Below are 11,411 nucleotides of genomic sequence, written 5' to 3'. Positions count from 1 at the left end.
CACTCAATAAATACGATTGATGATGATGATGACTGTGATCCCGCTGTTGGGTCGGGACTGTCTCTATACGTTGCCAATTAGTACTTCCCAAGCGCTTAGTCCAGTGCTCTGCACACAGTAAGCGCTCAATAAATATGATTGAATGAATTGAATGACAGTCAAGCCTTGGCCATGAAACGCCTTGAAGCTTCAGAACTAAGAACCTGTGCAAAGGAATCGATTATAATGCTTGTGGTGTTTTGTGGTGCCACTCACACACTCTTACCCCTGACGGTTGTGTGTCCGTCCGTCCCCCCAGGGACAATAAATACAACAAGAAAGGTGGGTAGGGGAGCAGCACATCATGAAAGGTACATAAAGAGAAGCAGCGTGGTGGGAGTCAGAAGGTCATGGGTTCTAATCCCGGCTCTGCCACATGTCTGCTGTGTCACCCTGGGGAAGTCCCTTCACTTCTCTTAGACTGTGAGCCCACTGTTGGGTAGGGACTGTCTCTATATGTTGCCAACTTGTACTTCCCAAGCGCTTAGTCCAGTGCTCTGCACACAGTAAGCGCTCAATAAATACGATTGATTAGATTAGATTCTCTGAGCTTCAGCTATCTAATCTGTAAAATGGGGATTGAGACTGTGAGCCCTGAGCCCCAACGTATGAACTCCGCACTTCTCCATCAGTGGATAACCACACCTGCAGAGCTATTTCTACACTGCGTTTGCGTAGTGTACCATTTCCTGACCAAAGATGTAAGATCTAAAATATGCTCGTTTTACTTTCCTCCATGTGCAAGGTTTGAAAAAAAAAAATCACATATCCAAAACAGAATTATCTTTAATAAATGAAAATATTCAGGTAGAGTCTTCTCTCAAAAACATTTAATCTTTCACAATTTCATCTTAAACCCAGAACGAACAGGGAATGGATCAATGCGTACTACATTGCAATGCTGCTCTACTTGTTCAAAATAATTTTAATTACAGGACAACACGCCAATCAACTTTTACAAGACGAAGCAAGTTCATTTGTTAAAGATAAAAATGTCATTTCAGTCCACGGCCTACAATTTTTGCGTCCTGTGTGCTAATGGAGGCATTTTGTCTGCCATTTGAGTATCATGCAGAAAACAGAGCGATCATCCCCTTAGTCGCCATCAGATTTCCTTGCAAAATGACGGACGCTTGAGTCTGAAGACTCAACTGTCCACTGCCGACTTGGGAAAAGAAAAGGGTAGAAGGCAGGATCTGAAGCGGAATCCTTACTTAGTTTCAAAGCCATTTTCAACGTCATCGTCACTGTCATAATAAAAAATGTCCTTAAATCGAAAAACTTGTCTTGGCTTGGCAGGGTCCTGGAGCTCCTGGCCTTCCCTCTTTAGTTTCTTCTCTAGTTTCTCCTTGAGGATTGGACGGCTGGTCTCATAGAGGTAATCTATAATTTCTAAAACAGACGCATTTGGAATACCTTTTTAAATAATGAACTCCACCAAGGTAAAAGGCTCTAATTTTTTTAAAAAAATCATTACTAAATTTAAAGAGAAATAAGATCTTCTAACTAGGAGAGATGTGAGGAATCCAAATAAGAGACTTGGATTCTCTTCTGACTTATCTGGGTGTAAAGCAATTTAATAGCTTATAGATGATCTGTGCCGATGATTCTGCCTTTAAATTAAGACGCTCGTCTAGACGTAGAAAATTCACCAGAAATGAAAAGATTTTGGGGGGACGAAAAAGCTTTCATGTGGAAAGAAATCAGAAATAGTTCATTATGCACATATTAAAAATACTAACCTGGGAAAGTCATTTTTTGCCAAAAGGGGACACAGGTAGTCTTCAGCTTGTAAAATTTGGATTGAGCATAGCATGGAAGAACATCACTTAAAGAAAAATCCAAACACCGATATTAGTAGCCAGCAAATTAAAATTTTAATACTCTGAATAAAGCAGGTTTACAGGTCCCCCCCCGAATTTGATTTTGCTAGGCCCATCAACGGACCCCAGCAGCTTCCCATCATTATCACTACCCACAAGAAAGCAGTGCGGCCTATTGGAAAGAGCACAGGCTCGGGAGTCAGAGGACCTGGGCCCGAATCCTGACTTTGCCACTCATCAAGTAACTCCTCTGTACCTCATCCGTAAAATGGGAATTCAATCCCAGTTCCCTCTCCTACTTATACTGTGAGCCCCATTGTGGGACAAGATCTGTACCAGGCCTGTTTCTACCCCAGTGTTTAGAACAGTGTTTGACACACAGGAAGGCAAGCTCTGATCCCTCCTTGTCCCGTTTCCCAGTAGATCCCCAGGATGCCTGGATTAATCACGGTTCTTGTACTGTAATTTCCCAAGCGCTCAGTATGGTACATTTGAATGAATCAGGTGGGTAGGAAGCAAATGGATGGATGGATTCTTCTCTTGAGGTTTCAGGGAAGGAGCTAGGGTGAGCTCGTCGTGGGCAGGGAACCTGTCAGCCAACTGTTATACCGTACTTTCCTAAGCACCTAGTGCAGTAATAATAAGCGCTCAATAAATACCACTGATTGATTGATTGATGGGGCGATTCAAGCCCAGACCTGACGAGGACCAGAGAGGAGGCGGTGGATAAGGCGCACAACCTTTTGTTTCCTCTTCTCTCTGACCCTTCTCTTCCTCCTCCTTTCCTGTCCACTGTCACTGGTCCATACCACCCTTTGGTGAGGAAAAGAGGCCAGATGTGGAGCAAATATATCGCTTCCCTGCTGGGTCCCTGTTGGTAGACAGCAGCTCCGGGCCCTACGCAGCACACGTGGAGTTTCCTTTGCCATCACTGGCATCCAGGGTTGGGTCAGAAACTTCTTTTCCCACCCCCCCAGCTCCAGAGCCCAATGGGCAAGAACTGTACAACTGATAGTTGGAGGAGGCTCCAGGAGAGAGGCAAGTGTTTTCTGGGGTTTTTTTGGGTATTTGTTAAGCAGTCTCTCTACGTCAGGCACTGTACTAAACTCTAGGGTAGATACAAGCTCATCAGGTTGGACACAGTCCATGTCCCACGTGGGGCTTCCAGTCTTAACCCCGTTTTACAGCTGAGGGAGCTGAGGCCCAGAAAAGTGAAGTGACTCGGCTCAAGGTCACAGAGCAGATGAGGGGCGGAGATGGGATTAGAACCCAGGTCCTTCTGACTCTCGGGCCCGTGCTCTAAACGTCTGCTTCACGAGCACCAACCAGCAGCACCTCCACCGCTCCTAGTCTGTCCTGAGCCAGTGGCCGGGGCGGTCTTCCTCCGCTGTCGACAGCAGAGGACAAAAGGGAAGTATCTTCTTCCTCCACCCTCCCGACCTCATCCTCCTCTCCTCCTCTTCTCCCAACCACATCTTTTCCCCGAACCCCCAGTTCACCCTGGCATCCAAAACGAAAAGTTAGCACCCCAGGCCCAACAGAGGATAGGCTTACCCTATGGTGTCAGTGAGTTCTTCCCAGTTGATATTATTAGCATCCTCTACGTTCATTTCATATAATCTAAGAAACGAAAACAAAAAGATGGATCCACCTCCCGAAAGAAAACGCAGGAAAATGAACAGCTCATCAAATTCTCCTAGTGTACAAATACATGACTTCCGATACAACATGAGACATAAATAACATCCTGCTGACAAATATGGAAACACACCACTTGAAGCAAACTACTCTCCAATCCATCCAATTTGCTTGGAAATTTTAAATAGTATCCTGGCAGCCCTTTAGGAGCCCAAGTGACCACCGCGATGCCATTTACAGCTGAGGAGAAGCAGCGTGGCTCAGTGAAAGAGCACAGGCTTGGAAACCAGGTCACGAGTTCGAATCCCGACTCCACCACTTGTCAGTTGTGTGACCTTGGGCAAGCCACTTAACTTCTCTGTACCTCAGTTACCCCATCTGTAAAATGGGGATTAAGACTGTGAACCTGTGAGACTGATCACCTCGTATCCCCCCCCATGCTTTGCACATAGTAAGTGCTTAACAAATACCATTATTATTGTTATTTATTTGCAGTGTATTTTAGACCTCATTATCTGAAACTTATGAAAAGGTTTTCTTGTTCATATTTTAGGACAAGTACCTAGCCTTCTGAGGGACTTCAAGGAACTGATGAATACTGATCACACTGTCATTCAAACACCTGGGGCCATGGAAGACACAGCCCAGCAGAGAAGAGTGCACAAAAGGCTGGACAATGGCAGAGGAGGACAACAGGACTGCAAGAGGAACGGGCCAACCTCATCATCTGGAGGAAGAGAGTAACCCCAGAGGGGCAGGAAAACCCTCTTCCTTCTCCTGCCAATCACACGGGAGCTCTCTCCGAGTACAGAGGTCACACTAGCGGAACTGACCGCAATCTTTTCCGAGGACCGTGCACACCTCGGGAACAGTCACGACCGCCCAGGGTGATCTCAGAGCTGAGAAAGCTCCATTTGAGGGGGGAACTGGGGAGGGGCGAAGGATGTTGGAAGAAGCAAAAGGGGGTTCGCGGAGCAGTCAGTCAGTCGTATTTATTGAGTACTTATTGTGTGCAGAGTACTGTACTAAGCACTTAGGAGAGGACAATATAACAGAAGCATTCCCTGCCCACAACGTACTTACAGTCTATAAGGGGAGACACACGTTAATATAAGTGACAACGATCTCTGCTCGGCGGGCTGGAGCCCACTGATCTGTATACCAGTGTGGGATGGGTCAGTAAACTGTGTCACTTTGGACCTCTGGATTGTGGCATCTCCTTCTATTGGTAATTAGCGCTTGGGCTTGGGAGTCAGAAGGTCCTCGGTTCTAATCCTGGCTCCGCCAAGTGTCTGCTGTGTGACCTTGAACAAGTCATTAACTTTTCTCTTCCTCTTCTACCTCATCTATAAAACGGGGATTAAAACTAGAGTGGTGGGTGACTTTTTCCTCTTTGGGGGGGTTTCTTTGACAGGATCCCTGATACATTTCTGAAGGAAGGCGGTTGTCAGCAACATAAAGCAAGCAGCTATTTCTCCTCTGCCCTTTATTCACCCCTCCCTAAGCCCCACGGCACTTATGTACACATCCATCGTTTATTTATATTAATGTCTGTCTCCCCGCTCCAGACTGTAAGCTCCCTGTAGGCAGGAAAAGTGCCTACCAATTCTATTATATTGTCCTCTTCCAAATGCTCAGTACACTGCTCTGTACCCAGTAAGTGCTCAATAAGTACCACTGATTGATTGATTTCAGTAGCCCCCTCGAGATGTGAGTGAGGATTAAAGACAAGACTCCCTGGCTCTTTAGACTGCAGGTGTCTTTGTGCTATATGCCGGAGACCAAGTATACTATCCCACCCCAGGAAGGACAACACACAACATTAACTTCCACTAATAGCCATCATTAACATCCATTAGTTACCTGTCAATAAGATTGATTTTGGCCCGCAGAGCATGGACCCCCCGATACACCATCCCACCGTTGTTCATCCTCTTGGTTAGAATTTCAGGCCTGATAGAGAAAAAAGAAATTACCATTCATTAGTTTAAAAAATAATGAACTTCAAGGCCAGCCAACCCCTTGTGGATATATGGCCTAATTTACGATTCAATTTATATGTTTGGTACAGAGCTCTGCACACAGTAAACAGTCAATAAATACCAATGTTTGATAGGAAGTTTGTCACATATCCCTCCTTACTTCCTTGCATGTACACTGTCAATCATGGTCAACAACCGTCAACTCTAGGCCACCCTATGAGCCAGGATGAGACAACGATGGGAAGCAGTGCGGCCTAGTGAGAAGCGCTCGGGCTTGGGAGCCAGTAGGACCTCGGCTCTAATCCTGGCTCCGCCAAATGTCTGCTGTGTGACCTTGGACGAGTCATTTTAACTTTTCTCTTCCTCTTTTACCTCATCTATAAAACGGGGATTAAGACTGTGGGCCCCATATGGGACACGGACTGTGTCCAACCTGTTGATGTTGTATCTACCCCAGGGCTTACTATGGAACATGGTAAGTGCTTAATGAATAATTTTATGTGGATTTTAAAAAAAGCTAAGGGGAAAGGAAGAAAGATGACTATCTTTTTTTTTTTTTTAAGCAATTTTCAACCTCCTTTCAGGGCCTCAAGGCAGACTCTGGGCTCTCGGAGTTCCCAGCTTCCCAGCCAAGTTGGGAGTGAGACTTCAAAGGGTGGGAACAGGATAGGCCCAAGACTTCAGACCCCCTTCCCATCCACCTCATCAAACGGAAACTCCCTACCATCAGCTTTAAAGTACTCAAACAGCTTGCCCCCATCCTATCCAATTTGTACTTCCCAAGCGCTTAGTACAGTGCTCTGCACATAGTAAGCGCTCAATAAATACGATTGATGATGATGATCCTCATCTACTCACTCATCTACTCCAGCCCAGCCACACGCTCCACTCCTCTAGCGCCAGGTTACTCACTACGTCCCCTCAAAAACTCCTCATGGTTGCAAATAGGTCTGGAGAAAATTACCTCCTTGAAATTAACGATCATAATTAAGTGTGAGGCTGGCAGGAGTTCTCTGACCTCTCCTTTGTAAACAGAGGGTAAGGAACGGAGTCGTTAAATTACAGCATTCCAGTTTGCCTACTTTCTATTAGACAGGAGGATAGCTGTAGAAAAAATGGGCAGAGCTGAAGAACAACCTTGGATTGAAATGTAGTCTTGATAAAAATGCAACTTTGCTACATTTGGTTTATCATTCTACACAAACCAGCAGTTGGGACATCACCCGTGGGGAAAAAATTCTGCTTGAATCTCCAGATATAGGCCATTGTCTTTATGCAACCTGCAGAAGCAGTAACAGCGGCAGCGTGAATGTGTCAAGCTCTAGGCAACGGACACAGCTTGAAGGAAATAAACCTAAGCCATCTTTGTTTAAGAAGGCTTATGAATTCACACCCTCCAACTTACTTTGTCACGGGTTAAATGAATTTATGCACCGACACAGACTGCAAGCTTCTCAGGGGCCAGGAGAAGGTCTATCAACTCTACTCTACTGGACTTTTCCAAGCGCTTCAGTACAGCGGTCTGCTCACAGTAAGAGCTCAATAATTATTTGTTACGCGCTCACTATGGGCAAGACGCTGATCTAAGAGCCGGGATAGATACAAGGTAATCAGGTTGGACACGGTCAATCCTTGTCCCAAATGGGCTCACGGTCTTATACTCTCCCAAGTGCTTAGTACAGTGCTCTGTCTGCACACAGGAAGTGCTCAATCACTACCACTGATCGATTGATATGAGCATGAGGTTCATTCATTCATTCAATCGCATTTATCGAGCGCTTACTGTGCGCAGAGCACTGTACTAGGCGCTTGGGAAGTACAAGTTGGCAACATATAGAGATGGTCCCTACCCAACAATGGGCTCACAGTCTAGAAGGGGGAGACAGACAACAGAACAAGACAGGTAGACAGGTGTCAAAATTGTCAGTACAAATAGAATTAAAGCAATATGCACATCATTAACAAAATAAATAGTAAATATGTACAAGTATATACTCCTTCTCCCTTCTGCATCTCCCTTGCACTTGGATTTGTACCCTTTTAGGCACTTGATAGTCACCCCACCCTTAGCCCTACAGCACGTGTGTACATAGCCACAATTAATCTGGCTGTCTGTTTTCACCTTTAGAGCGTAAGCTCCTTGTGGGCAGGGACCATGTCTACCAGCTCTTATGCTGTATTCACTCAAGCGCTTAGTACAGCGCTCTGCACACAGTAAGCGCTCAATACAACTGGTTGATAAACCTGCCGTTTTTCAGAGCAAAAGCACGCATTTTTATTACAATACTTTGACTTTGAACAGAATTTTGAGCGAATTTTAGCCAATCAGGAAAAACGCAGAGGTGTCCAGACATCAGGGATTCATTCCTTTGTCCCAAATTCACAATCAGTAGCTCACACCGTAATGAAGCCAGGTTAAACTAAGCCCTAGGTGTCTGAAGTTGAAACCCTCCCTGTTTCTCTACAGAAACATATCCACAAGGCCACATGGCTTCATTTTAGCATTTCTGTAACCACCTTTATGCATTTCCCCCCTACTCCAATCGGTCTCTGATATTGCTGGGGAGTTTGCACCCCTTATTAGCTCCTGAGGGAAAATAGAGATTTCTGCTATGTTCCTATTAAGCGCAGCAAGTTAACCTGGGGAAAACTAACCCACCCAGTAGCAGTAAGATCCCGATGTGGTCCAAAGCTGGGCCGAGAGATGTGATGCAAGTCAAGCTAAAAAGTTCAAGGCCAGAGAGACTAAGGGAGAAAAACAAGCAGATAATTGGCCCTAAAGGGCACGATGCAAACTCTCATGATCGATAAAGGGCGGATGGATCAAAGAAGCTACAAGATGAAAAGGAACGGATGCGCTTTGGTGTGTGGGAGTGTGGGAACAAGCAGAGGCTCTGGACAGAGGGAAAGATAACTCACAGAAACAAAGTGGGATATTTTAATACCAAGGTCCCCCTCAAGGAATGTAGCAATAACTACTATCAAATACGTAAGCAATAAATTCTCCATGAAAGACCTAAGCAACTTTTAGGGTGTGAGAACAAGGCTATGGGCTGGCTTATCACGGGAGTGAAATCCTGAAGTACCCGGGGAAAGAGAGAAATCCCTCACAAAAAAAGACCATTCTGTTCCCTTCTTCTAAATAAGATCTGGTCAGACCTAACGAGTCTTATAGCATGTTATTATTAAGGAGAGATTTTACGTAGAGAATTTAATATGCTGGTTACCATCATTCTAAAGGCTGAGGAGATTTCTTCCTCCAGAATTTGTATACTGTTCAGTCATTCATCAGTTCATTATACTGTTAATTCATTAATTAATTCATTAATTGTATACTGTTCGTTCATTAAGTAGTCTCACACACACGGTAGGCGCATAACAAATTCTAACAGCTGAGGAGATTTCTTCCTCTAGAATTTGTATATTGTTCATTAATTCATTCACTCGTATTTATTAAGGTTTTATTGTGTATACAGCACTGTACCAAGCACTTGGGAGAGTACAGTACAGCAATAAACGGACACATTCCCCGCCAACAATGAGCTTATAGTCTCGAGGACCGATGTTATAACATCAATGATATATAACCTGTTTTGCCCACAGCTATCGTATTTTCAGTTAATAATAATAATAATAATGGTACTTGATGATGATGATGGCCTTTGTTAAGCGCTTACTATGTGCAAAGCACTGTTCTAAGCACTGGGATTGTCCCACGTGTGGCTCACAGTCTTCATCCCCATTTTACAGATGAGGTAACAGGCCCAGAGAAGTTAAGTGACTTGCCCAAAGTCACACAGCTGAAAACTGGCAAAGCCGGCATTTGAACCCATGACCTTAGGCTCTCAAGCCCATGCTCTTTCCTTTGAACCCTGCTGCTTCTGCTTACTGTGTGAGAAGCACTGTTCTAAGCACTGGGGTAGGTATAAGCTAATCAGGATGGACACAGTCCCTGTCACACATAAGGCTCACACTTTTCATCCCCATTTTACAGAACTGGGACTGTTTTAGACTGTGAGCCCACTGTTGGGTAGGGACTGTCTCTCTATGTTGCCAACTTGTACTTCCCAAGCACTTAGTACAGTGCTCTGCACACAGTAAGCACTCAATAAATACAATTGATTGATTGGGACACCAAAGTGAAGTGACTTTCCCCAAATCCCCCAGCAGGCTATTTTCATACGGCTATTCTTTTCACGTGACTATAGCAGTAAATCATGGTCCCTGGAGTAAAGAAGAAACCAACACTGATCCAAGCAGCTGAGGAAGTAATTCTGAGCAAGTTGTCTCCTACGATTGACTGACTGTTTGATTACCTAAATTCATTGATTCCTTACGACAACCCAACCCAGACACTTTACTTTTCTAATTGCCAGGCTACTCATTGAACCCCAACCTCACTTGTCTGGCCAGCAGTTGATCAGTAGTTGCTTGCCCACGTCTTCCCTCTGGTCTGGAACTCCCTCCCCCTTGGTATCTCGCAGACCACCATTCTCCCCATCTTCAGTCCTCCTAAAATCCCAAGCAGTCATATACATGTCTGGAATTTATTTTAAAGCCTGTCTCCCCCTCTAGACTATAAGCTCCTTATGGGCAGGGAACATGTCCACCACCTCTGCTGTACTATACTCTCCCAAGTGTTTAATACCGTTAACATTCAATCAATACCACTGGTGGCTAAAAAAACCCAAAACAAAACAAAAAACAAAACTTACCACTTACTTTTACACTGCATCCAGCTTCTTGTTCCCACTTTGGCTTCTACCTCTACCCAGGATATGCCCTTGTAAAGTTTTTTCCGCACAATCAACAGGCGGTTGGTAGGTTTTTCATCCTGTAACTGGGCATCCATCTCATTTAAATCCGCAGGAGACAACTTCCTCAGAATTATTTCTTCAACGGCCTGGATCAGTTTCCGGGTTTCTTCTTTACTCCAAGGACCATGATTTACTGCTATAGTCACATGAAAGGAATAGCCATTCAACCATTAGTCTGGTCTTTTTAAACCCAAGGAATGTGTCTATTGTTGTATTGCAGTCTCCCAAGCGCTTAGTACAGTGCTCTGCATACAACTGAATGAATGAATGGTGTTGAAGTTCAATCTTAGTTCCAGCCCCAGTTCCTAGAAACCCTTCTGCCACCATAAGGAGTCTTGTCCTCCCATGAAAATGTGAACAGTACTCAAATCTATTGAACATTTTTTTAAAATGGGTACTTCTTAAGCACTTGTTATAATAATAACTTTAATAATTGTGGCGTCTGTTAAGCGCTTACTTTGTGACAGGCACTGTACTAAGTGCTGTAGTGGATACAGGCAAATCAGGTTGGACACAGTCCCTGTCCCATGTGGGGCTCACAGTCTCAATCCCCATTTTACAGATGAGGAAACTGAGGCAGAGAAGTGAATTGACTTGCCCATGGCCACACGGCAGACAAGTGGCGGAGGCAGGATTAGAACTCATGACCCTCTGATTCCCAGGCCCGTGCTCTACCCGCTACACCAGGCTGTTTCTGAGGCACTCTACTAAGCGCTGGGGTAGATATAAGCAAATCAGATTGGGCACAGTCCCTGTCCCACAGGGGCTCAGTCTTCACCCCCATTTTACAGATGAGGAAACTGAGGCACAGAGAAGTGAAGTGACTTGCCTAAGATCCCACAGCACACATATGGTGGAACCGGAATACCCACGACCTTCTGATTCCCTGACCCATTCTCTACCCACTAAGCCACAATGGGCAGGGATTGTCTCTATCTGTTACACAATTGTACTTTCCAAGCGCTTAGTACAGTGCTCTGCACACCGTAAGTGCTCAATACGATTGAATGGATGAATGAATGGAAGAATTTCCCAGAAGAATCAAGCAATACAAGCAGGAATGGAAGGTTATTCTAACACCTGCATTCGGGTCTCTGATTAGACTCCCACCT

General features: G+C 44.9%; 1 protein-coding gene across 4 annotated transcripts in view; it reads right to left on the bottom strand.

Annotated features, from left to right (window-relative positions):
* Positions 1–807: 807 nt before the first annotated feature.
* The window catches only part of TTF1 (transcription termination factor 1), a 31,626-nt gene continuing 21,022 nt past the window's right edge, over positions 808–11,411 (bottom strand). For 3 of the 4 annotated variants that reach the window (XM_038744792.1, XM_038744793.1, XM_038744795.1), the window contains exons 7-11: positions 10,198–10,435; positions 5,364–5,453; positions 3,417–3,482; positions 1,782–1,867; positions 808–1,431 (exon numbers count right to left, since the gene is read on the bottom strand). In XM_038744792.1, coding sequence (XP_038600720.1) covers positions 1,250–1,431; positions 1,782–1,867; positions 3,417–3,482; positions 5,364–5,453; positions 10,198–10,435 — 662 coding nt within the window. In that variant the 3' untranslated portion in view covers positions 808–1,249. Of the gene's footprint in view, positions 1,432–1,781; positions 1,868–3,416; positions 3,483–5,363; positions 5,454–10,197; positions 10,436–11,411 lie in introns of those variants that run through there. The other variant, XR_005450356.1, reaches the window with a different exon arrangement.

The sequence above is a fragment of the Tachyglossus aculeatus genome, chromosome 4 (genome assembly GCF_015852505.1).
Source record: "Tachyglossus aculeatus isolate mTacAcu1 chromosome 4, mTacAcu1.pri, whole genome shotgun sequence".
Lineage (NCBI taxonomy): Eukaryota > Metazoa > Chordata > Mammalia > Monotremata > Tachyglossidae > Tachyglossus > Tachyglossus aculeatus.
The sequence above is the reverse complement of the archived record's forward strand: the minus strand, read 5'-3'. Positions and strand labels throughout refer to the sequence as shown.